The sequence below is a fragment of the Ostrinia nubilalis genome, chromosome Z, assembly GCF_963855985.1.
Source record: "Ostrinia nubilalis chromosome Z, ilOstNubi1.1, whole genome shotgun sequence".
In the NCBI taxonomy this organism is placed as follows: Eukaryota; Metazoa; Arthropoda; class Insecta; order Lepidoptera; family Crambidae; genus Ostrinia; species Ostrinia nubilalis.
In genome coordinates this window covers 17,724,252-17,751,975 of record NC_087119.1, presented here as the reverse complement: position 1 = coordinate 17,751,975, position 27,724 = coordinate 17,724,252, and the positions used below count along the sequence as shown (strand labels likewise).

Sequence of the window (27,724 nt, the reverse complement as noted above, 5' to 3'; positions counted from 1 at the left end):
TGAACATTCTTCATTGTTCATTTTTTTGTAATGTTGATTTAACTAGATCACTCTAATGGAGGCAGTCCCATATAAATATGAGGTCTTGGTTGAATTAACCACACGACTATCTGAAGAATGATTTCGACGCGTATGAAGTACCTAACTACAAAGCGGGTACTTATTTTACTATAGATAAAACAGTGGAAATAGTCACTGAAACGAATTGTAACTATTTGCCACTACATATAGTTCAATCTTGCTAGCAAAGTTTCCGGTTTAAACTAATAGTCACGCTGCATAAATCTAGAAAAAGATGAATATTCAAATAAAACGAATTCTCCTATAATTCTTTATTTTTTGTTCTCAGTATTATTACATGATCAATTTAATACAGAACAAGTGATGGATGATCTTCTAAAGCAAGCAAGTAACACGCAATAATTATTACTTTGTGTTCGCTGTTATTAAACTACATTTAATTTGTGCTTATTACTGCTTATGCTTTTAATTTGGCCTCAAATTTTCACTTAACATTTTTTTGGATCATAACAACACATCAGTTTTTTTTAAATATGTTTGTAGTAGTAGACAATGCACAATATGTTTTCTTGACGGTATTGATGGTAGTATTAAATAGAAATAAATAATTTGTTGACACTAGAGAACGACCGATTCTTAAGCTTATTACAGCACCTTATGAAAAAATATGATTCGATTAAATATTCGTGTTTGTGAGTTAATAATTATTTTGGTAAAAGTTGACAAAATAATTTCATTATTTGTTACATCTAATTGTACTTTTTATAATATTTATTTATCAAATAAGTATACGAGAATAATATTTTTACGGAGACCAAAAAGTATGTCAAGCTAAGAAGTAGAACATCCTTAGGGCTACTACTATCACCACCATGTTATTACTGTTTTTTGTACGACGTTCACGTGTACGACGTTCACGATTGAGCCGTGAGCATATGTGCATGATTCGAGTATGTAACGTTATGGGTGTTATTTCTTTGCTTTCGCTTGACATAATTTTTGGGACATACCTAAAGTCGGATTCTTTAGAAATTTCCCTATATGTAAACAAATATGGCCAACTGACATTAAAACATTTTAAATCTGTGCCCTAGTGAGGCGACAAAACCTCTCGTTAATCGCGGATTGAAATTATTGTAGTACTTACGTACTATCGGGGACTCGGACGCCTTGACACCTTAAGGGCCTAAATTGTTTGCACACACACGCTCGATTAAGCTACGCCCCCATTCATTCATGTTTCGGGTCTAAGCAGCGTCGGCGCACCACTGTAGATGTTTGCCCTAGCAAACCAAGCTCTATGTAAAGCGTTTAGGATTGAGTATTGCTTAGCTTACCCGCATCCGTAGCGCTCGTTTGGCAACGTCGCATTTTAGTAAATTTGAAACCCAATAAAGAATCGCTACAAAATATTATATGGGGCTTCGTGTAAAAATTTAACTAGCGATTGCCCGCTCGGGTCACAAAATTGCTATCGCACATTCCGAGGTAACTGTGCAATTTCCTGAGAAAAAAGTAGCCCTTTCTATAATTATTGTTCATATTAAGATTGTAAATCTCATGATATTAGTTTAGCTAGTTAAGGCGAAAAATGCAAAATCATACAGTCACTTTCGAATTTTACTTGTTTAATAGGTATTTAATTTATTCGGAACTTATAATTTATAAACTATATGTTATTGAATTAATTAGGAAATAGTTAAGGAATATTTGTGGCTTAAAAACAATTATTATAAGATCTGGCTGGTAAATAAAAACCTATAATAGGTTTCTATTTATTTTTAATACATTAGCAACTTTTGTTTTCCGTTTAAAAGAAACACTTATCTACGTTATTACAATTTAATACAAATATTGTAACTAGGTAGCAATGATCCAGGTAATTGGTTATTATAAATATTATAATATTAAGTTAGTTTTATTTCAAAATAATTTTTCTATTGCACATTAAGTGTCTTTACACAAGGTTTTAAATCAATAAAAATTAAACTTCAAACTAAATAATACTTAAACAGTTAACAATGTATAGATAGATAAGTTTGTAATTAAATATAAGAATTAAGAATTATTTTGAGAGGCCATGATTCAGTAATCGCGCGGAGGTCAATAAAAAGGCAATCAAACAGTCCAATTACTAGCACGGGTCAACACAAAACAAAATCAATCGGTTAGGGATCACAAAACTTCACAAAAAACAAAGGAGAGAATATGTCGACAGTTCGCCAAAGCAAAAAGCAGACAGACCTCGTATAAAAATACAATATTAAAAAAATACATATTATCTATTTGTTTGTAACCAAATTCTATTATTAAAATTCTAAAGCTGAGTTGCACCATCTTACTTTAACTTTGTCAAACGTCAAAAATCTGTTAAACTCCATACAAAAAGCACCGGTTACCGTTATAGCTACGGTCAAAGTTAGGTGGTGCAACTCAGCCTAAAACTAAGAAAGATTGAAGAAAAAGAAACATTTCGTTTTAAACCTTAACCGTATGACAATAAAGTGCACAATGGTATTTCGTATTGCAACCTAAGCCCTGATTGTCTCTTATTGGTCGTAGTAAAATGCGTAACCAATTAGAGACGGGGTGAGCACGTGACCGGAGCGATGCGCTTACGCTAAAATTTCTACAAAGTGGTCAGGCGGAAGAGTCCCCGATAGTACCTATAGAAAGAATTTATAATACTTTATAAAGCAATGCATTAAATAATTAGTAGTACATTCAATGAAGAAAAAATACATTGTTGATTAAGACCCTATTTAAATCTATTTAAATGCAATCAGTAATAAAAATGATTGAATAATTGAAATAAAATCGATTACATTTACCGACTATTGTCTATGACTTACAGGTTACAACACTGATGTGTCAGAGACAACATGGAGATAACAAATAATTTTAAACTTCAAGTCAATTTGACAAGTCTCACAAATTTTCATCGTCCACATATTTTGCTAAAATAATTTGTTTAAAGATTGATTCCAAACTTGTATAATCGTGAGAATAAAGTTGGTTTCATGGGCTTGTGAAATAATGTGTATGATATTATGAACACGTAAGTGATTATGGTGTAATTGTGTGCAGAAGTGTTTGTTTACATATAAGGAAATTTCTAAAGAATTTAGGTATATGTCGAGCTATGTTTGGACTTTTTATACCAAAGTTAAACTTGGAGAACGAATACATAAATATGCACCTTTTGGTTTCATCGCTTTAATTATTTTGTTTGAAAATGTATAATTAAATGGATAGATCGGCTCAGGTACTTCGATTAAACTCGAAACATAGCTCACAGCGCAGTGTTATTAAATTCATCTACATTTACAATATATCTACGGCGTAGGTCAAAACGAGGATTAAATATGAGTTACATCCATAAACAACAATAAAACAAAACCATAATTGGGAAGAACTAGAATCGACTAATCACTTCAAACGAAATGATTAAAAAGTTCCCAAAATAGGTACTTACTTGGAATAGTTTACTGATAAGTGAAATCTACAACACATATACATATACATTGCACATTAATATAAATTGATATGTAACATTATATACAATAATTACTAGGTATTTTATAAACAGCATTACTAAAATCACCTCATCAATAAATAATAAAATCACTAGGTAAAAAAGCGTTATACAAAAAATATAACTATAATTACGCAAACTATACAGATATTATTTTACAATGAGTAAAGAAGTTGCAGTGACAGTCCTTTAATAATTCTACATCCTAATAGCTATAAACAAAGAAATGTCCACTTTTATAGTCTCTATAGTAACATTAATATACAAATAAAAATTACGTGTCATTTATGTACATAATATAATAATATATAAAAATACGTATCATGGTTTGAAATAATTCTTTAATAAGTAGCCATTTCCTTGTTTTAGTGGCCGACCGAATGTTCGGTTTCGGTTTCGTTTTCGGTTGAGTTTCGGTAAAAACACGAGTTTCGGTTTAGTTTCGTTTTCGGCGGCAAACTTGCCGAAACTACGACCGAAACCGAATGTGCATTCGGGAGTTTCCGCGCTGTTATCGGTCATGTTCGGCGCGTTGAATGAGTGAATGAATCCGATCAGAGCCAATGTCGTGATTCGCTCGCTTGTTTGTTTGCTGTTAGTTTTGTTTTGTTTAGTTTTCGAGTGATTTATTTTAAATTTGGTAAGTTTTATCTCGTTTTATGTCGTTATAACATAAAAGCGGGTGTAAACATCAAAAAAACTATTCAATATGACTGATAAAAGTATAATCAAGTTTAATCTAATCTATAAATATTTTTTTTGGTTTTCAAATGCTATACGTAAACAAACATTAATTAAGTAGTTAGTAATGACTATAGTGCATTTCATGGTGATAATATTATGGATTCAGAGTTTCAAAGTTCATTTTAGTATTTATCACCAAGGTATCCAAGTGGCAAGTACAGTAGATACTAACTTACCAATTTTGTTTTGAGAAATTATTAAGGTAAAAGACCCGACCATGGGACGGGTTATGTAGATGTCCTGAATATTGCGAGTAATTAAAAAAATCTAGACTATAAATCCTTCTTTTTCTTTTTTAATACATAATTTGATACCTTTTAGAGTAAAAAGGCACTTAATAAGTTCAATTTTAATGCAATTTAAAGAGAAAACCATAAAGACTGACTGATTATAAGAACGTACTTTCTTTATTTTTCCCTCAAAATATGAGCCTTGTAAGGAAGTTTCGGTTTCGGTTTCGGTTTCGGCCGAAATAGACACCGTTGCCGAAATTCGTTTTCGGTTTCGGTTTCGGTCGTAAAACTAGTTTCGGTCGGACACTACCTTGTTTACTTACTTTGTTGACATTTAATTAAATGTTGTCCAGCCTTTGGGCACACTGGAGCTAGCCTCCTGCCGAGTGCCAGAAGAACTGGCCGAGTAGGAGTCCAACAAACCAAATTGACTAAAGTCAAGTCCGTATTCATGTAAGAGAGCACTGTCGGTAGACGACTTGATCTGTTCAACTTTGTCTTTTTCGCGACACATCAAGGGATCAAAATCTTCTAAGCTTGATGGCGAATCATCCAGTTTAATGAGATCTGACACTGAGCCCAACGACTGAAAAAGAAACACAATATGAAAGTTACACAAAACCAACACAACCCCGCCCCATCTCCGTCTTTATTTAATAATATGAAAAATATGACTGATTTAGTAACTATTACGGTTAAGTAAGTTATACAATCATACACATTATACATAAAGTACTTTGTAATGGAATATGTATATATTTTTATTGTTATTATGTGGAGCGCATTATGCGACGTTCAGTGTTTAAAAAAATAAACTTACTGAGTGTCCGTAAAAAATGGATAATAGTAATCGGTATTTGTTTGTACCTGGGAAGAAGTTACGAATTGGTTCACAAGAAATGAATAAGAGAGACGATGAAATCACACCTTTGGATAAAAGGATCAAAATATAAACACTAATACTGATAGGCCCGAGATACCTCCGAACTCATGGAGCGAATTTCAATTTTCTGTGAATTATATTTATTTATCGAACCAGAACAAAGACACTGCAAAAGCAAATACATAACGCCCCACTAATTATTATACTAATTGACATGCCACAGTGAAAGGAGGTTAGAAACGATCAAGTATAAGACTAAAAGTAACCCTGTTTTTTAAACTAGTCAATTAATAAGGTCCCAATATTATTATGACGTTTTATTTCTAGAACAAAAATAAAAAATTCAGTGACAGTTTCAAATACGTTCTCCCAGTAATAAAAACAACCCTAAATATATTACATAAGAAGGAGTAGTTTAGAATGTTCAGTCTTTTAATCATTCCAAATAAATAAGAAAACTGTTAGATTATTATTATTATTTAAAATTAGAATATTGACATTTGAACCGTACATAACAAATTGTATAAATTTAATTTTTCTTGTTCAAATATCAAATTACTAACTCAAAATAAAATAATTAGAGTAACTAAGTAGGTAACTACATAATATCAATTCACGCAGATCATGCATATAATTTACGTTATTTGTATTCTAAAATAGGTTAAAAGAGCAAGACTAAAAAGTATGAAAACTGCTTGAAAATATAGTCCCCCGTAGAAAATTAAAGTATTTATCCAAACTTTCCACCGGGAAACTGTTAACAGTGTACAGTGAGCCAACATTTTGCATTTTACAAGTTAAAATAGACCTTTTACTCTGAAATTATAATAAAATAATTATATTATATTATATTATTTAAAATAAAATAAGTTTCTTTTCTAAAGGTATTTTTAGAACTGGCCCACCTAAAAAGAATACAATACATAATTCATATTATCGGTGAACGGCAATGTAACACAATAGATATTTGTCTTCAAACCACGTTTATTGGCTAACTGTATTGTATACTATTAGAAAATATTATAAACAAAAGTACGTGCTGTCTATGATAATGATAAAAAGAAAAGCAGCATGTGAAACTAGAAGGCAAGTTTTTAGTATAATAATATTGTTAGCAATAGTGATAGTGAAGGTAGGAGGATGTCATTATATTTTATAAGGGAACCATAATAATGCACACAATAGTCATAACTACCTAAACATTATATCTGTATTAAAAGCAGTAATGAAGCAAAATATTTTATACAATCGGATACTAACACGGTGTACCATTATCACAAATATCAGGTTATTAATCCCTTGAAGATAAAAGCATACAATAAATGATATCTGGATTATTCAGCACAAAGGGATCAAGGCTAACAGCTTCTCTTAGGTGTACTGGTTCGCGTTGTCAAACCAGCGAATGTTCACCAATTAAGCACCAAGGCATCAAAATTCAGGAATAATTACCTTTTTAAATATCAATCGTGGCGAATCTCTCTAGTGATATTTGTAGCTTTACGTTCACATCACGTCTGCAGCTTTACTTAGTTTTATAATAAAAATAAAATAGTATTTCTTCCATTATAACGCCAACTGTAATCTTTATACATTATAGGTACCTAGGTATGTAACTATGTTAAGACTAAAAATGTGAGCTTATTCCAAAACACCACATCCATCGATACGCTTAGAAAGGATCGAGTTGTAGTGAGGTGTAGATAATTACATCGTGAAGAATAAAGGGACAACCTTGTATATGTTAGAAATATATTAAACCATAATCATTAACAATAAATTAAATTTAAATAGATACATATTTAACAATAGTAACGCAGTTAAATTCCATGTGTTAGTGCAAACAAACTCCACTCTTGGTGTGTTCATGGTACGTATGCAATCATTTTTTGTTTTATAATAAGATACAATATTGAAATGATTACAAATGCACATATCACAGTTACCTCTTGAGCTTTCCCTTTCGGAGCTATGTTGACAGTGGGTCGAGTAGTGGCCCTGGGTAAATAATCTTGGTTCTGCCTAACTCCTAGGGACGGTGCCGTTATTTTAGGCGCGTTGCCGTTACATGGCAAAGTCGCACTCTGTTGTGGCACCTTTCTTTGATTGGATGAAATGGTAAGTTTTAGTTTGGCTTTATCTGTGCCTTCTATGAATCGTATTGCACTGGTGCGGAAGTCTTTCTCCGTTGCTATATCGTTTTTTGTGATGTTGCTGACAAAGTGCGTATTGTTCGGTGGTGGGACCGACCGCGGCGGCGGGGTCGGCGCATCCGAGAGGTCAATTAGTTTCCTCGTGGAAATGATTGGGTAACGGAGTGGGAGTTGGGGACGTTCTGGTAACCGAGGTGGGAGACATGGTGACAGTGTTTTCTGCAAAATAAAATTGAATAATGTGCCACGGTGCCCCTAGAGCGTACGCATGCTGGATGCGGCGCAACTAACATAATGGGCTATGTAAAATAATGTGCAAGTAAATAACGATTTTCAAAAATTTGTAAATAGACTAATAATAAAATTATACAAGATTGAAATCCAACATTCGTATACAAGCTTCAGGCAAAGTAATATGAGTTGGAAAATAAGTAATCAACTCTCTTATGATGGTTCTTTCCTTTCACACTACTTTACAATAACACCTGTATGTCTATGGGGCTAAACAAGCATAATACAATTTTGAAAAGCCTGATACAAAAAACTAAAAATCTACGAAAATTGATAGCAAGTGGGTAATGAGCATTTCAAAACCAATTTATTAATATAAAACAGCATATTAACATATTTTTAGAGTGCAAAAATTTTCCTTAATATTATAGCTCGAGACCGGGAAATACTATTTCCCACAATCCTGTGTAAATTATATCAGTAGAATCACATTGGAAAAGAAATACCGCGTGGCGAGATACATAGGTAATTTTAAATAAAATTTCCTGCGTGCACGTCCGGGTTTTCATACAAAGGTGCATAAGTGCATATGCCACGGGAGAAAGTGAATCTGCTATTTCTTATCAGTCATTCATTTCAGGCTAATTTATTGATTTTGAAACACTCGAATAAATGTAAATTAACTATAAAATCATAACTTTGTAGTTGTGTGGATTGTCATCCTAAAGATATTTTATTGCATTGGCGTTTTTCCATTTGCCGATCAAAGGATGACATGGTCACAGAAAATTTATTTCAGGAATTTAAGGCTGTCTTGAATATCAATAATTTGAGTAATTACAGGCTAAAATGTAAGGGAGAGTCCGCTAATTTGGACCAGTTTTTTTCAATCCCATTTTACACATAGTTTTCTTTTGTTTTTGCTAATGTCCATGGTATATAATAAAAGATACATTATTCAACTTACTATTTCATAAGTATTAATTAACATGATTGTTGTATATTTAGCACAAATCAACAAAGTACGAGTTCAGAGCTTCGGTCCAATTTAGCCAACCGGTTCGATAATTTGTACCACAAGGTTACTAAATTGGATTTCAATAAATTTCAAGCCTATAACAAAACTATGGCAAAATATTATACGATACATTCTTAACAAATTAGGAAACGAAAAGGAACAGTAGGTACATAGACAATCGATATTGTTTTACACGTTATCACGATTATGAGTACAAGTTTTGTAATTCCAATTATCGTAACGCACACTTGTACCTAATCTACTTGGCCAGTCTTTTGCTTTCATTTATTGTTAGTCAAACATAACTACGCTATTATAACTTCAAAATATTTTTTTACAAAAAAAAATTCAAAATCCTTTGGTAAAGTTCCATACAACTTGATGTGGTACAATTTAGCCGACTAGGTGATAGTGCTTTTAAAAAATCGGTAAAAAATATAGCTTATAAATACCGAAAAATGTTTCATATATTTGTAATTCACACTAATTTACGCTTCTAAATAATATATTAGAAACACCCTGTGATTAAATTTAACAAAATTACAAACTAAACATGTATTGTCAAAAGTTACTTGAAAACAATGAAAAAATACTTTTCAAAATAAAACACACGTGTTTGTGGTCACGGCAATAACCACATGGCCGATATTAATTGATTTTAGTTGTGTATCGCTGAGTGTTGCAATTACAAACATTCAATAAATACTTTACGAAATATGAGGGTGGTACAATTTACCCGGCGGTACAATATACCGAACTCTCCCCTATATTAAATTTTGAGTAAAATCTGAAAGGATTTTAAAATTTTAACATCCTTTCAGATTATAATCAAAATACACCGTGTTACTTTGCATTCTTGCCATATTCACAGAGATAAAAGTAGGGAACAATACCTATTATTTAAGATAAACAAGAGACTCCCATAAAGAAAGTACACTAAGATTTTAGTAAATTTGGTTTTTCAGTACAAATCGGAATAAACCAATTTTGTCTCGCACGTTCTACAGGTGCAAGTGGAATAAACCTAGTGGGCGTGGCCTAGTTCTTAATAATCTGTTGTTTTATGGCTCTGGGTACCAGCTTTTTTATCCAGTCATAATAATTATTTTAAAATACTCTTTAGTTGATTTCAGATTTTCCTTTCTACTTTACGGGCTTAGGACCGTCAAAAATACGTAATAATTATTAGGGTTTTAATTAATTTTAACATTGTACCCTATTTTTACAAATTAATAAATTAAGTATGAAATGAAATCACCTTATTCACAATTAATTATTTATTTATAAGTTCCTACTTACAAAGTTTACGTACTGCGAAGCAAGTGTTCAAAGTGTCCTCCGTTCTGATGAAGGTACAGTCTAGCACGGCGAAGCGTAGGTTTTCCGCTTTAGTTTTCGCAACACATAAACGTTTTGTCTCACAGTTTCACTAAAACAATCCTTTCATGTAACGCGTTTACACTGTTTATCTCTTCTGCGCATACCTACCAGTCGTTTCAAGTCACGCCAAAAATCCACTAGTGTCAGGTCCGAGGATCGTGGTGGCCAAGCTACTGGACCCCCTCGTCCAATCCACTGTTCACCAAACGTATTATTCGCGCACTTGACGTCCTTATTGTGGGGGAGCACCATCCTGCTGGTAGTAGAGCATTTGGTGTAACGCTAAGGGTACGTCATCAAGCATTTCGTGACGTCTTGCAGACACTCCAAGCACCATTTTGACTAAATTATTCGTTGTTTGAATACACTTCAGACATTTTTGTATAATTTATAACGTGATTTGTGATTGATGGATTTCTCAGTTTTTTATAAGTGTCAAAAAGACATTTTAAAGACAATAGATTGCAATAGATATTTAAAAAATACAAAAAAAGTAAAAAAGTCTTCATCGCCATCGCCAACAAGTGATGTGCATGCGTTACGATAATTAGTGACAGTGACAATTAGTAACATACGGGTCGAATTGAGAACCTCCTCCTTTTTTGAAGTCGGTTGAAAATACTCAAGTTTAAAAAAAAAAATTTTCGGGCTTTATTTTTTAACGGATTTGTGATCAGTATCAGTAATATAGTAACCTCTGTAAATATGGCAAGAATGCAAAGTAACACCCTGTATAAACAACTCCGTTTCTCTTATCTGTTCCGAATACAGAAAGGCAACTATAGACCCAATACAATGAACTGTCCCACCCCTGACATAGCCACCGTCAATACCGGATCGCTGGTTCCGATTTTTGCCATATGGAAACTATTGAACGATGGTGGCGCCCCCCTGAGTTTGGTGGCACAGTTCAGTGTAGGTCATCTATAACCAAATTCTTACATTTTGATGAGCCATCATGGATACCGTCAGTAATGTCCGGGTTAAATAGTTCGTGACACACAAAGTAGCCAAAAAGTTGACAACACAATCTAATTCCAAGTAACAAAGACGTGTCACGAACTATTTGACGCTGACGCGTCTTTCCATTCTATACATAGCCAGAACGCAAGGGTGTGAAACTAATCGAGTATAGTTTGGATGTGACTTTTTTTACTAAGCTCCTCCAAACTATACACGACCAGTACGCATACGCTGCGTACTGCTCGCGTATACTTTGTAGTGACTTAGGTCAATTATCTTACTCCAAAATATACATCGTCAGTACGCATACGGACTAATCATGTATGTATTGTAATAAGTTCGCGATTACAATGTATACGCGAGTACTTAGTTGCATGCTCGTCATTTTGACTTATTTACCTCTCTTTCTATTGCATATTAATTCATAACTGCGTGTCTACTTTAAACATTGAATCAATTTCGACACGTGCCATTGTTTTGATAAAGAGCTTTTTGGTGTTTCATATTCTGCCATAGAAAAGATATTTGTTTTGGGGCTGATTAACTCTGAAATTAAGAATTATGTATGTGAAAATGATTTTTGTTCTTGAGATAAAAGCTTATAAATAAAAATGAATATCCCTGGACATTTTACACTGCGCTTCTAGTCCCAAACTAAGCAAAGCTTGTACTATGGGTACTAGATAACGGATATAAACATACTTAAATACTTTTTTTGTAAATACATACTTATTATACATAGAAGACACCCAGTCCAATACAAACAAATATCAAAATATGTTCATGCACACAAATTAATGTTTGTACTGTGCGGGAATCGAACCCGCTACCTCCGGAACAGTTATCCGTTTCGAACCACTACACCGAACGGTTGACAATTTTAGTTAATAATGCACGTTTAACTTTCTTCATTCACTCTCACTAATAAATAATTGTTATTTAATTTGAAATCTACCTAATCAATTTAATTTCAGAAACCACTTACATTAGTGTTATAAATCTAGATTTATTATAATAATATGTAGATTCAGTAAAATAATAATATTTTATGTAAAAATTAATGAATTTAAAAATGGCATCACCGTACGTGATCTACATAGGTAGTTCTTATTTCTAATCTCGAGGACAAAGCACGGGCATAATATCTAATAAATGTAATAATTTTAAATATAATTCCATATTTTATTAAATCAAATAAACTAAACACACTCTAGTCAACTGTAAGTGGTGTAGTATAGTTTGGAGCGAAGACGGAATCCATCCACGACACAAACTATACACGATCAGTACGCAAAATTCGTGTATAGTTTGTAGTGACCGACTTACAAAGAGACACTCCAAAATATACACGAGCAGTTTCCTATGGGTGCGTTCTGGCCATGTATAGAACGGAAAGACGCGACGCTGACTGTACAGCTGACCAATGGAAAAACAACAAATGAAAAGATGACAACCGTTAAAAGTTATGATTCACACTAACAAGCATGACGGTTACAGTACGAGATAGCGTTTAACGAGCTTGCTAATTGAGGTACAATAATTTACAGAGCCACTAAGAGTTCCACTTACTGATTTATCCTGTAAGCTGGCGTCTGAATTGTGCGAACTATTTGGGAAGCTATCACGTCGTTGTGCGTTTTTCTTCGAGAATAGGAACTCCATTTCGGTGAGCAAGTCGAGAGGTAACGCAGGGGGGGCCTCACGAGGCGGTGGGTCGTGCGACGGCGATGAATCTGATGATGAGTCTGATGACACAGGCGTGGCTGAACCGCACGAGAATCTGTGGACAGCAACGTAGTGTATAACAAGAAATAAATATTCACCGTAGGTTCGATGTTTTGCAGTTTTTCCAATATTTCAAAAATATTATACGTTGCTTGGCCGGCCGGCCGTTAAGTTGAAAGAGAATGAAGACGCTAAGAAAAAGCCGAAGACTGCCGAGCGCGCCCGATGGTTCATTTTCGGCTACATTCGCCGCTCTTAATTTAATTTATTGTCCTCCTATGTTCTTCTGATTAATTTCGTTGCGGGTCCAATGACAGTTTAACTTTCCCCCTGGACAAACTTGACCTTCATTGGTTGGGTTTTTGTGGCGGTCAAGCTGTAGATCCTGGCTACACAGGAGTTGCAGTGGTGGGAACGTGAGGTGGGAATAGTCCCGTACCTTCGCCGCTCTCCGTCCGTTATTTGAATTTAGGCGCGAACACGTAGAAATTCAATGTTATTTCTAATTTCTTTTTTCTTCATTCTTCAGATTAAATTCATTGCGGGTTCTAATAGAGACAGAAAGTTATCTCTAGAGACTACTTCACCTTCACTGGTAGGTTTCATAGGAGGCGCAAGTATAGCAGGAAAGAGAGAAGGGATTAGCTCGTTGTTTAATACTCAGATGCTTGCTTGCCTATCTGCATCTGCTGGAATGTTTTTACTTTTGCGTATAAATCAACTACATTGTGATATTTTTACCTGCTATCATCAGTCGTATTAATTGAAGATGGTCGGGATCCAGTTCGTGGTATTTTGTTTTTCAGCCCTCTTACAGCTGATTTCATATTTTTACCACCTTGTCGAACCTTAAAAAAAATCGAATAAAGAGGTAAGAAAATATTACACTACATTATATTTTATAACATAACAATTCATGAAGACTAAAAGACAAGAAAAGAAAATGGAACAACGGTCACAACCTGCTTTTGCGTTAATTTATACGTGACTTAAAAGCCTTGATTTCTTCTATTTAAATATGAAAATTGTGGATTGAAAGACGCATCTACTGTTGGTAAAAGTATTTGCAATCATGCCTGTTATTATCAATAAGTCATGATTTACATTATAGACTCCCCGTAGACTTTTAGTTGGCGATAGTTGGGTGGGTCAGATTATAATTTGTATGAAGAATCGGCCGATACCAGTGTGCGCACTTTTATACATCTCCATGCTGATTAACAGCCCGACCCAACTAAAATTGGTACTAACGTGCCCGTCGAAGACTTAATAATAATAATTATCTGTCACTGGAAAAGCTTAAACCTGGATCGGATATTTTTATTTTATTATAAGGAAAACACCAGTGTCAATAGGATTTTATCTACCTACATTGGCCTTGACAAGTAAATGTAGTTATTAATGATAAATCTGTTTTAAATAATAAAACCTGTCACTTTATACCTGTAGATATAAAATGCGGTAGCAGTTTTAGGCCCGATTCGACATAACTTTTATCCGAGAATAACTCCTGGTATAACTGACACATTCGACAGTTTCAGTACCTATGGGAAATATGTCAAAAGTTCAAAACTGTCGATTTATTCTGAGATTAATATATTTACTCTTGTTTGGTCGAATCCACCCTTAGTAATATAAATAATAAATAAATAATAATAACTCCCATACTTATCATCAACATTTATCATTTACCAATACAGGTACCTAATATTAATTTTCGCAGTTCTTTTTTCATTGCGAAACTTTAATGTTACAAGATGCAGTTGCATGCAGTAAATACTAATAACATAAGACTATAGAGACCCAGTGCAAAAATAATTTTGATTTAGTGACTTTGATTTCAACTTAGTGGAGTGTCAATCTACTATAACAAATATTTATTATTGTGAGTAGGTACCTAAATAAATAAAAAAATGCTATAACCAAAGACAAATTGCAAATAAAGTGGCATAGGTGGATACTACGGACGATTGTGTAAATCACATTCTGTTGTTTGCTTAAGCCAAAGTAAAAACTAAACTTAAATGTATCGATAAACAAAAGAAATTGCGAAAATATACTCGTAATTTTGGCGATTTCAATTGGACATAAATTGCAACGTGACATGTGATTCGAATGAGAAAGAAGCTGGACCATTTCGGAATCTCATACAAATGACGTACACACACACCTCACATCCACGACTCAGCGCGGCGTTGTGAATATACCAAGACCCTAATAGAGGCGTAATTCAGATACGGCGGAATCCGCGCGGTTTGGACATTTTGCATCGAACCGCAACCGCACGGTAACCGCCTCAGTGCCTCCCCAATGAAAACCTAACCTTGCCTAGCATAGAATATTGCTGACACAATATTATACATGTGTGTATACAACCACCAAGCTAGATTTTAATAAGTCGACGACATCGTTAATATTTTACAACGCAACCATTTTTTTACTAATTATCGTGTTAATTAAATAAATACTTAAACCTTAGCCACCAAGCAAAAGAAAAGAGAATAGTAGATAGAATATCCTAAATATTTAAAGGATTTACTATACTTGGCCTAAGATAGCAGAATAATTTCTGTAAATAAAACTGTCATTAGACATTATTGATATTCGGATAGCATGAAAGAAAAAAAGCAATTTTGCTTTATTTACATAAACACTTGCTTTCTTGGCTCAACTGTAGATCACACATTCTACACAGATTTAGTCAAATATGGCGTATCATTAAAGTTCAATACAGGTCATAAAGTTAAGTCTAGTGTACCAGACTTTAGTAATAAGCGCGAATATTTCTTTTTATCACCATATTAGACTAAAATTCATCATCCCAGTACACTCCACTGAGTTGTGATCTTTTCACATAGCATCCGAGACAGAGTTCTCTAGGACTCACCGTTTTCACAGCCGATTGTACTGCTGGGTTCGCCTGCAAATATTCACATTTTAAAGCAAAAAGAAAAATCGAGGTACTTACAGCATGCATGCAATGTGTAACTTGTAGTAGGTTTGTCACTTGTTGATATTATTTTGTCATAAGAAAAAAAGACATGTAAAATATTGCCAAAACGAGACCATAATACCTCGCATTGTGAAAGTTATCAGAGTACAGTATTAAAAAATTAACTATTTAAAAAAAAATTTTTTGGTCCTCTAACTAGGTAATCTTTTATTAATTATGTGATTCCAGAATCAACACCAGTTAAGGTATAAACACGTTGCGGGGCGTACGATTAGTATACGAGAAAAATGAAAGGCCCATACATGCTTCGGCGTGTCTCGTTCAAACTTCGAAAGCCTCGCGAAGGCCAAGTAATTACGGCTACTGGCCTAGTGATTCACGTAACGAATTACTTCACCAAGTCGCAGATTCAATGTCTGCACAGTACAAATTATATTTACATCTGTATTACAAGTATTGCTTATTTTATCATTCATCAACATTCCTGTTTTAAGAGGATTAACAGTCAAGAGACCACTTCCGCACTTAATGGGAATTAAACCTTTTTAAGTACCTACGCACTTCTGTTTAAATAAATCTAAAATTTCAAAAATTAAATGACAAACCCACGTAAAAAAGTGTTAGTAAGGTATAGTACACAGTTGTTTCAATTTAAGATCCATTTTAATGCAGAGCTTGTTCGAAAGTATGAATAAACAATAGTCTTAATTGCCTTAAGAGAGGATGGCCAACTAAATAAAATCTGCACATTCTAGTCCAGTCAATAAAGCATTATAGATGGAAAACTGTAGAACACAATTTCTGACTTCAGGACTTTATTTAGACTAGTTAGGAGGTGAACATAGCAAAAGTCCCCGCCCTTAGCCCTTGAGCCGGCGGGGAGAGGGGGGTTTAAAGGTGCCACTTTTCGGTTTTTCGCTTAATCCTCGGAAACTATGCGTCCTAGTGACATGTCTACTTTGAACCAAAAAAAGCATATTCAATTTGCTACAGATGAGATAGACAAGTTTTTCTATAAATTGTATAGTTTTCGCGGCATCTGCTCTAGAAGGTCTGTAATATTGGAAATTTTATTTTTGTCTTACATGTTACCATCAGGAGAAAATCGACTAAATCAACATTGAGCAATCATTCTAGACATGCGGGAGCTTGTTAAGCCTAGTTCCAGCGAGGGGACTACACCGTGCGTATATTTAGACAAATCACTTTGAGCCACTTTTGAGTCCTCATCACTCAAAAACTACTGTGCATTAACACTTCAAATTTGGCTCATGTGTTGAGACTTACAAGATATACATCAGTTTCAAATTTCATAAATCTGCCTCAAACGGTTCTTTAGATATTGACGTCCAAAAATCTACATGTCTGACCTATAGACCAAATTCTAACCACTTCCAGATGACCTCGAAGGTTCAAATTTGGCATCCAGAAAGGTAGTTATGTAAATACAAAGGAACAAATAAAAAACCAGTAAATTTTAACATTTCACATGTGATAGATAGATAGTAGTGCTCTAAATATCGATTTTTGAACGTCAATACCTAAATAACCGTTTGAGGTATATTTATGAAATTTGAAGCTGATGTACATCTTGCAAGTCTCAATACATGAGCCAAATTTGAAGTGTTAATGCACAGTAGTTTTTGAATGATGCGGAGTCAAAAGTGGCTCTAATTGGTTCGTCTAAATATACGCACGGTGCAGTCCCCTCCCTGGAACTAGGCTTAACATGCTCCCGCATGTCTATAGTGTTTGCTCAATGTTGATTTAGTCGATTTTCTCCTGAAAGGAACATGTAAGACAACAATAAAATTTCCAATTTTACAGACCTTCTAGAGCAGATGCCGTAAAAACTATACAAGATATAGAAAAACTTGACGGTCTCACCTGTAGCAAATTGAATAAGCTTTTTTTGGTTCATAGTAGTCATGTCACTAGGACGCATAGTTTCCGAGGATTAAGCGAAAGACCGAAAAGTGGTACCTTTAAAACCCCCTCTCCCCGCCGGCTCAAGGGCTAAGGGCGGGGACTTTTGCTATGTTCACCACCTAACTAGGCTAAATAAAGTCCCGAGGTCAGAAATTGTGTTCCATGGATTTCTCTCTACACCGTCGTTAAGGCATTCATTGACTGGACTATTCAGCATTAAAGCATAAGGTTTTAGCACTGCGAATAAAATATACCTAGGCTAAGCATGATTTGTTTTTCTTTTTTTAAATAGGTAGGTACTATTACGCGATTTTATTTATTTCAATCATTAGATGAAATGGCTTCAGTAATTCCTGTAGACCCATATCAAGTAATGAAGTAGATCAAAAAATGTATAAACTTATTTACATTTTATCCAATCTTTTTTACAGACGTAGATAATTGAAAATGTTTTTGCGCTGTAATATTTATGATGGCTTTATGAATTTATGATAATAACAACGAATAGCAATTTTTAATCATTATTACTGGCAACAAAATTACCGGATTGCTATAATAAAATAACTGCCACTTCTTCATGCCAGTCACTTTGTGGTACTTATCACACACACTAACACCCATATTCACAAAGGATGCTTGCTTAAGTGAAGCAGCAAATGGAACGCACAGCGTTGAATAGAGCTCTGTGATTGGTTTGTGTGTCACTCTTTGCGTCCACGCGCTCTGTGAGGCGTCTTTCCGTTCTATACATGGCCAGAACGCACCCATAGGAAACTGCTCGTGTATATTTCGGAGTGCCTGTTTGTAAATCTGTGACTCCAAACTATACACGAATTTTGCGTACTGATCGTGTATAGTTTGGAGGAGCTTAGTAAAAAAAGTCATCTCCAAACTATACTCGATTAGTTTCTACTACACCACTTACACTTGACTAGAGTGTGTTTAGTTGATATTGATTTAGTAAAATTCAGTAAAATATGGAACTATATTTAAAATTACATTTATTTGATATTATTACATAAAAATTATTATTATTTTACTGAATCTATAATAAATCTAGATTTTTAAAACTATTGTAATTGGTTTTTGAAATTAAATTGATTAGGTAGATTTCAAATTAAATAACAATTTAATTAATATGAGAGAGAGTGAGAGAAGAAAGTTCAACGCGCATTAAATACAATAGTATGCGAGACTTTAAATGCTAGGTTTGTATTGTCGGCCGTTTGGTGTAGTGGTTCGAAGTGGTAGCGGGTTCGATTCCCGCACAGTACAAACATTTGTGTGCATGAACATATTTGTTTGTATTGGACTGGGTGTTTTCTATGTATAATAAGTATGTATTTACAAAAAAAAATATTATTTATATCCGTTGTCTAGTACCCATAGTACAAGCTTTGCTTAGTTTGGGACTAGAAGCGCAGTGTAAAATGTCTAAGGATATTTATTTATTATTTATTTTATTTGTTAACTTTTATCTCAAGAACAAAATCATTTTGACATATTTCCATACCTACAATTGGTGAAATATCAGCCCCAAAACAAATATCTTTTCTATGGCAGAATAAGAAACACCAAAAAATCCTTTATCAAAACAATGACACGTGTCGTAAGATGATTCAATGTTTAAAGTAGACACGCAGATATGAATTAATCTATCTATATAAATAAAAATGAATTGATGTTCGTTAGTCTGATTAAAACTCGAGAACGGCTGGGCCGATTGAGCTGATTTTGGTTTTAAAATGTTTGTCGTAGTCCAGGGTAGGTCTAAACGGTGAGAAAATACGCGCGCGATATTGTTTTTCTGTAACAGACAAAATTCCACGCGAGCGAAGCCGCGGGCGGAAAGCTAGTATGTAATAGAAAGAGAGGTCAATAAGTCAAAATGACTAGCATGCAACTACTCGCGTATAAATTGTAATCACGCACTTATTACAATACATACATGATTAGTCCGTATGCGTACTGGCGATGTATATTTTGGAGGAAGATAATTGACCTAAGTCACTACAAAGTATACGCGAGCAGTACGCAGCGTATGCGTACTGGTCGTGTATAGTTTGGAGGAGCTTAGTAAAAAAAGTCATATCCAAACTATACTCGATTAGTTTCACACCCTTGCGTTCTGGCTATGTATAGAATGGAAAGACGCCTCTGTGAGACCTCATAGTAATATTTGTGTTTGTATTATTTGCTAAGCATATTTTCCCGTTTCCTAATAAATACGTTTTATAGGATTCCAGTTGGCCACCGTGTAGAATCTATACGTAATATTATAAATGCGAAAGTAACTCTGTCTGTCTGTCTTGCTTTCACGCCTAAACCACTGAAGCGATTTTAATGAAATTTGGCATGGAGATAGTTTGATTCCCGGGAAAGGACATAGGATAGTTTTTATCCCGGTTTTTGAAACAGGGACGCGCGCGATAAGAGTTTCTGTGACAGACAAAATTCTACGCGGGCGAAGCCGCGGGCGGAAAGCTAGTAGGTTATAAAAGCTTGAAAGTCGTGTTAGTAGCAGAAGATAGCAACGGTACACACACAGCACAAAATCATCCAACAATACGGAAAATCAACATTTTTTTTTCACAATACAAGACAAGCATAATAATAATTACGACCTAGAACTAAATATGTATGTAAATAATCCAAGTACAGGTGATTGCGAAACTAAAAACATCGTACCAAGCCAAACAAAAAATTAAAAACACAGGAACGCACTATATTATGTTTTGTTTTATGTTTATTTGGTTTTAATTCATTTTTATTGCAATTTTTTGCAAATTGCAAGTTGGTAATATATTTGCAATTTAACTTTGCACTTCATTTGGTACTTCTTAGTACCATTCATTTTCTTATTTTAAAAGAAAAAAGGATAAGTTTTATAAAGCACGCCATTTCACTGAAAACATTAGCTTTCGCGTTGTGTACCTTATCCTTGACAGTCTTGAAAAAGGCGCCACCTTCTTTTTTAACTGTTTTTGCCCAATCTCTATACTGCTGTTTCAGCTTTTGGCCACTGCCTGTGTTTAGCTTGTCGGCGTAATTGTTGCACTCTACTTCGAATTCATCGTTGAAACCTCGTCCTGAATTGAGCAAATCTAGTCGTTCATCAATAAACTAAAAAAAAAAAGAAAAGACATAATTACAACGTTTTAAATGTCAAAAAGTTAAAGTTGATGCTGTATGTGCCAACCTGTTGAAATATTTGCGACTGCAGTATTTTTCTAAGGAATGTCTGCATGTTTTTTCTAGTTCTCACAAAAGCCTCAGGGTTGAATGTGATCAACTGACCATTTTCAATTCTGGAAACATATAATATATACAATTTAATTTATTTAAGGAAGAAGAAGGCAAAATATATGTAAATAATCTATATTCCAAAAAAACAAATTCTCATGACCATGAGCCACAACTTCTGCACTAGTACAGGCCCACAGGCCTGTATCCCAGTATTTATATGGATTAAGTTAAAGAGAGTTTCAGGTCAAGGGAAAAACATAAAACACAATAGCATTTATAGAGCTAGTATCAATTAAAACTAATCCTTACTTTATAGCATCTCGATAGCCTCCTATCAAACATACTAATGCTCGCAAAAATGCTCTCGACACAGCATCTCCCAGGGCATTTTTATCACTCAAAGCTTTTTTTAAACTTGCTACCTGCAACATATTAGATTAGAATTATTAATGATTTGACTTTTAGTTCCAATATTATGTTAAGTTCAGGCTACTTACCAAATCAGGTGGAAGACTTTCTAAATCGTGAAAGGGTGTTCTGAGTTCATTGTTATCTACATCTAAAATCACAACATCTCCAATATCTGACATCCTTACTTTCTGCAATAGTAACCATAAAACTTTATTACTTATCAATAATTATTTGAAATAGTTCATAGATATAATTCACGTTACACACCTCCATGACATTTCTAGGAACTCCAATGAGGAACGGCATAGGTGCTAACAAATAATCCGCCAAATGTTTTGGCAATATTGGAATGAATATGTGTTGCCATGACATAGGAAACAGTGTTGTGTTAGCTGCCTGTACACATGCCGACAGCCGAGACGGTTTAGTAGCAACGATTGCTACCCGTCTCTCGTGAAGTAATGCAGCCCAAAGACCCGCCATACACTTTGCATCCATGGCACTAAAGTATTCCGTAAGGTTGCTCTGGAAAGTGATTTGTGATTTGATGTATAAAATATTCTTCAAATTAACAAAATATGTACTAATTAAACCATTACACAGAATACATTCATTTCAGTTTCAATGTGTCAACTTATTGTAATTGTCTTAATATTGTGATCCATTATATCATATTATGTTAAAATACTTACATTTTCAGGAATACTTGGTAGTTTTGCGTCCGGACATTGGCAAGAAAAAACACTGTGGCCAGCATTGTATGTGACTTTCAAGGTGTGACCAGGCATGGGCGGTCTTATTCGGCATGCTTCTAAAAATGATATCAACTCTCCCTTCTCTGGCCCATTTAGAAGATTAGCTATACAAGTTAATAACCTGAAAATGTACTGTCGTAAGTAACTTCATATAATATGTAAATATTTACACACTTTATTCGCTGAGCTGAGCTTAGCAAAACTTCATAATGTAAAATACCATAAACAACAATCACTTGCTTTCAAATTCGTAAACTATGACAATCACATTAGATTTAAGTATTATAACAGAATGTAAAAATAACATTTTGCTAGAGTAGATAAAAGTATTATTCGCTTAAATAGCTCTATTCAAAAAACATGCTTAAGGTTTGAAATAATGTCGCTTTTGCACTAGATAATAAATATAATTTCACAATGAATATAACGGAGTAAGTCTTAAGAAAACTTCTTATTTAAATATCATAATACGTAATATAGTTACTTACTTATAAAATATATCATGCCATGGAAGATGTGATAACAGAACCAATGCTGTATTTGCTTTTGGATCATAGCGGCAAAAACAAAATGTGTATTTGGAGTCCACAGATGTCAACACAAATGAGTACTGTTGAACAAATGAACTGAAAGAAACAAAAACTTTATTTTGCCTTCAACTTACAACAGTTAATTTATTTTTATTACTTCTTATTCACAAACTGAAACATTATTTATTTTTGTGTTCAGGTTAGTAAAAACAAGAACAAAATAAAAACCAGTGCAGTAGTTTTTTAGTCCCTAGGTAAAATACTATAAACTCTTGTCTGCATCTCTCAGTCTTGTGGTTTTAAGTGAAGAGCATAATTATGCTGGTTGCAAGGAAACCAAGAGCTAAGCTAAATTAATTTAGCATAACTAGCATACCTACCTGACACTGTTTTCCATAGTTGTTTGTAAACTATTATACAAACACGGTGAAGGCCAAAAGTCACAATGACTAGAAACTGACAAGATATAATATTGTAAGATCATCATCATCATACCAAAACAAATCAAATTATATGGATCTTTTATGGTTGGCCTTTCCTGGGGTTAAACCTAATACAGTAATGATAGGCACAAATCTTTACTTGTGTATCCTTTGGACTAGATTGAAATAGTTATAGCCCCAATACATACATCCTGTTTATAAATACCAGCTTCAAAGCAATTGAAAGGTTTCCAATGGTATTGCAATTCTATGTTCTGGTTTTGGCTTGAGTATAATACGAACTTCTAAATACCCCTTTATCACTACTCATAAACTATCTGAGAAAGAAGTCTTGTTTTGAAGTTCTTCTTCAGTTTTGATAACACTGTTTAAATAAGGATTTGGCTCGACATTAAACATTTCTATATTGACGGGTCTAGATTTTTAACCTCCCTATGTTACTGCTTACTGTACAGATATGGATCGGATAATCATGTCAATCTTCATTCAGATTGCGCACAGGCAATTTGTGTTATGTAGTGGCTATTACAAATAGACTATAAGTTCTTATACCAAGTATAGAACCAAGCAGTAGGACCAAACCGATGGCATGTATGCAGTTAACCTCACTTTAGGAATGAATTTGTAATAATTACTTACTTTTCTAGTTGACATGGGAATGTGAATTTAGGAATATTCTTTAACTCTTCTTCATTTTTGTATGATTCTGGGTATTTTCTAACTACATATGGCTCCTTTGAATGATCTCCTGGGGCAACTTCACAGAATAGTTCAAACAAGTAGCGTACGGTATCTCTGAAATGGGAAACAATAATGTGTTACCTATACCCTCTGAACCAAAGAGAATATAATACACTTTTATTATGCAAAAGTATTTTCAGATAGGTTTAATTGGTTGCTGCAGAATAAATCACAACAATGATAAATTATCATAGGTATAATGAGATAATGAAAATAGAAACCAAAACAGGAATGATAAGAAACTAGAAATGAAAGTTGACTTGATAAATGCAATGTAATTGGAACGTTTTAACAATAAAAAAGAAAGGTAGGTAGATAAATAGAAATAAAAAGCAAGATGGAGATGCATGAACTCTTATTTACAACTTGAGGTGAGGTATGTTTATAATAATATTTGAGCTTGTCTGACCGCAGTACGATGAACTTTACTTTTAATCAGTCAAAAAGATCAAATATTATTAACAAATTACTTACCTTACTCTGGAACCCATGTCTCGACGTGGAATTCGGAAAATTTAGATTACATCTTTATGAACCCTACTTTGAATTTGTGTCCTACAATACACATATCACGAAATATCACAAGCCATAGAAGACTACTTTTCAGACGCAACATAGTACATTTTTCAATATTTTATGTATTTTTTGGAACCTATTACGAAAGACGGACGATTTTAGTTAGTCACCAGTCACCACCACCAACCAGCCACTTCAACAACAGGAACAAAATCAAAAAACCAAAGTGGAAATCTTCGACAGCAAAGTGACAGCTTTCTCACCAATCAGATAGAATCATGTAACCCGCTGATTGGTCACATAGTTTATAACATTGCGGTCCAACAAATATTTTTAGTTTAGAACATACAGGGTGGAAACGATAAGTGATTTCACTCGATTATTTCTAAACTATACAATATATCGAAAAACTGGTTACTGATCCTGAAAGTGCTTCACAAGCTCTTTCAAACGGTACCAATAATAGGTTACAGAATAAACTGGAACTATTCGAAAATTCAATGTTTCTAGCTTCCATACTAAATGTATGCCAACCACACAATATTAGAAGTGTAATTTATTTTTTGTTTAATAATAAACTTAAAAAGTCGGTTAAATAAACTCGTACCTTGCATCTTATTTAAAATTATTTGTGGAAAACATTAGTATTAGGCTTTACTTTTTATAATATTATCAAGAGATGAGTGCCATGACTGTGATAGTACTAAATGTATGGAAGATTGAAACATTGAATTTTTGGATAGATCCAATTTATTCTGCAAGCTATTGTTGATACCGTCGGATAGAGCTCGTGAAGCACTTTCAGGAACAGCAACCAGTTTTTCGATAACTTGTATAGTTTTTAATATTATGTAGGTATTTTTACCAAATGTATGGAAGCTGGAAACATTGAATTTTCGGATAGTTCCAGTTTATTCTGTAACCTATTATTGGTACCGTTTGAAAGAGCTCGTGAAGCACTTTCAGGATCAGCAACCAGTTTTTCGATATCTTGTATAGTTTAGAAATAATCGAGTGAGATCACTTATCGTTTCCACCCTGTATTGTTGTGACTGGCTTGTTTTCTCATCGATAAATTTTCTCACCATAAAATTGTAATGAATTTCTTTCATTCTAATTAAACTCAATACTGAAAAAAAAAAACATTATGATTCTACAAAATTACTATAGTTCCAAAACACTGAACTGTCCTATGCATGACATTGACAGTGGGGCGCCACCATCAATGCCGGATCGCTGGTTCCGATTTTTGCCATATTGGAAACCATATAGTTGAACGATGGTAGCGCCCCCCTGTCATTGAGTTTGGTGGGACAGTTCAGCGTGGTTCATCTATAACATAATTTTATAGTTCCAAAATACTGAACTGTCCTATGCATGACATTGACAGCGGGGCGCCACCGTCAATACCGGATCGCTGGTTCCGATTTTTGCCATGTTGGAAACCATATAGTTGAACGATGGTAGCGCCCCCCTGTCATTGAGTTTGGTGGGACAGTTCAGCGTGGGTCATCTATAATTTTGTCGCACTACACGTCAGTCAACTTGATGTGAAATTCATTTCACAGATTCATTTTGCGGAAGTGACCACAGACAAAGAAAAGATTTCTTGGCGGGAAAGTGAAGTCATGTCGTGATCATGTTCAGTAGTTTTGGTTTTATTAACCAAATAAAAAAAATGGCCAAGTGCGTCTCGTGACACGCGCAGTTTATATGTTCGTTCGTTTCAGCCAAACGACATCCACTGCTGGACAAAGGCCTCCTACTAGGTGGACCGACGATCTGGTAAAGGTCCGTCGTTACCACAATATATTTCAGAAGCAAGCAATTACTTCATCTAAAGTCAGTGTAGCGGTAAGCAAAACTCTTTGCACCGGGTATAGGCTACGGCGGTTGCGATGGCAACCGTGTGGTTGATGTCAGGGGAACGTCAGGTAGTAAAATAGGAGATTTTACAAGATATTATATTTTATTCAAAAAGTGACTACGTGAGTTTCCACAACCCGCCGCAATTGTGCCTCCTCTACCAATCACGAAGGCTTATACCACTCGGTCAGGCCGTAAGGTGAGGTTTAAAGTCCCCGCAGTTTCATAAGTTTTTTTTTTTTCTTATGGTGGATACAAGTTTTTTTTGTTAGTTTTTTTTTTTGCCGTGGGCTATCTTTCTTCGTGGGGGGGTAGTGTAGCGGTAAGCAAAACTCTTTGCACCGGGTATAGGCTACGGCGGTTGCGATGGCAACCGTGTGGTTGATGTCAGGGGAACGTCAGGTAGTAAAATAGGAGATTTTACAAGATATTATATTTTATTCAAAAAGTGACTACGTGAGTTTCCATAAGCCACGTACCCTTTAGTCACTTTTCATATTTTCTTCTAAATTTTTATGGTTTTGAAATTTTATTACATGAAAAAATGTTTTTTTTTTTTCAAAATTTTATTTTACCGTTTCGTCAGCGTGATTAATATACAATACTTCCACAAAATTACAGCTCTCTAGTGCCAATAGTTTCCAAGCAAAACCTCGGACAGACAGACAGACAGACATATCGAAACTACTAGCTTTCCGCCCGCGGCTTCGCCCGCGTGGAATTTTGTCTGTCACAGAAAAACTTTATCGCGCGCGTCCCTGTTTCAAAAACCGGGATAAAAACTACCCTATGTCCTTTCTCGTGACTCAGGCTATCTCTATGCCAAATTTCATCAAAATCGGTTCAGTGGTTTAGGCGTGAAAGTACGACAGACAGAGTTACTTTCGCATTTATAATATTAGTATAGATAAGGGTTCTTTGTCAGGACTACGGAACCCTAAAAACTGACTTTTTCGGTACGCCCTATATGTATAGTACGCCTATACCCAAACTTAGGTATTACCACGTATTACTAACAGCTTAGATTAAATAAGTAAAGCACCATTTTATTAAAGGGTCTATAGGTAGCTACCATGTAGCTAAAGAAATGACATGAGCACATGTTTCAATGGTTTTTCTACCAGTTAGCAGTAGGGGTGGTCCTAGGACGTCCTAGGTGATCAAATTGGACTCCAAGCGACCCTTTGGTGTCCTTTGATCACCCATGGATAAGGTCACCTATGAACTTCTTAAATAAAGTCCATAGGTGATCAAAGGACACTAAAGTGACGCCTGGAGTCGAGTAATCGAAGGGTTTTTCGTTTTTGGATACAACTATTAATTATGGGTTGTTGTAAAGCGGAGGGAGCAGGAGGGTTACTAACTTATAAGAGTTTGATTGATCGAGCATATTTGATGATGAAGTAAGTGGGTATTGGAACCCTGATGGGAGTGATGGGACTGTCGAA

The 27,724-nt window shown here is 34.5% G+C and overlaps 1 protein-coding gene across 3 annotated transcripts; it reads right to left on the bottom strand.

Moving 5' to 3' along the window:
* Positions 1 to 302: 302 nt before the first annotated feature.
* On the bottom strand, positions 303 to 24,655 carry LOC135086654 (DENN domain-containing protein 1A). Of its 3 annotated transcripts, XM_063981412.1 has the most exons (15): positions 24,369 to 24,653; positions 23,793 to 23,948; positions 22,669 to 22,806; positions 22,118 to 22,301; positions 21,693 to 21,950; positions 21,512 to 21,613; positions 21,324 to 21,436; positions 20,968 to 21,076; positions 20,703 to 20,891; positions 15,774 to 15,806; positions 13,628 to 13,734; positions 12,731 to 12,941; positions 7,363 to 7,788; positions 4,844 to 5,119; positions 303 to 3,915 (listed from the first exon to the last, which is right to left on the bottom strand). In XM_063981412.1, exons 1-14 carry the CDS (start codon positions 24,383 to 24,385, stop codon positions 4,868 to 4,870), a joined length of 2,295 nt encoding a protein of 764 aa, XP_063837482.1. In that variant the 5' UTR covers positions 24,386 to 24,653; the 3' UTR covers positions 303 to 3,915; positions 4,844 to 4,867. The 3 variants fall into 3 exon arrangements, with proteins under 3 accessions (XP_063837482.1, XP_063837484.1, XP_063837483.1); XM_063981414.1 differs by lacking the exon at positions 7,363 to 7,788 and having other exon boundaries at positions 24,369 to 24,655; XM_063981413.1 differs by lacking the exon at positions 15,774 to 15,806 and having other exon boundaries at positions 24,369 to 24,652.
* Between the last annotated feature and the right edge of the window lie 3,069 nt (positions 24,656 to 27,724).

What these genes read in the sequence shown, in the direction of transcription:
- LOC135086654 (XM_063981412.1), bottom strand. An exon ending in AAAGTCTTCCACCTGATTTG is followed by an intron (nt 21,437 to 21,511) that starts GTAAGTAGCCTG and finishes AATATGTTGCAG; the next exon opens with GTAGCAAGTTTAAAAAAAGC. An exon ending in TACAATCGGCTGTGAAAACG is followed by an intron (nt 13,735 to 15,773) that starts GTGAGTCCTAGA and finishes ATTTTTTTTAAG; the next exon opens with GTTCGACAAGGTGGTAAAAA.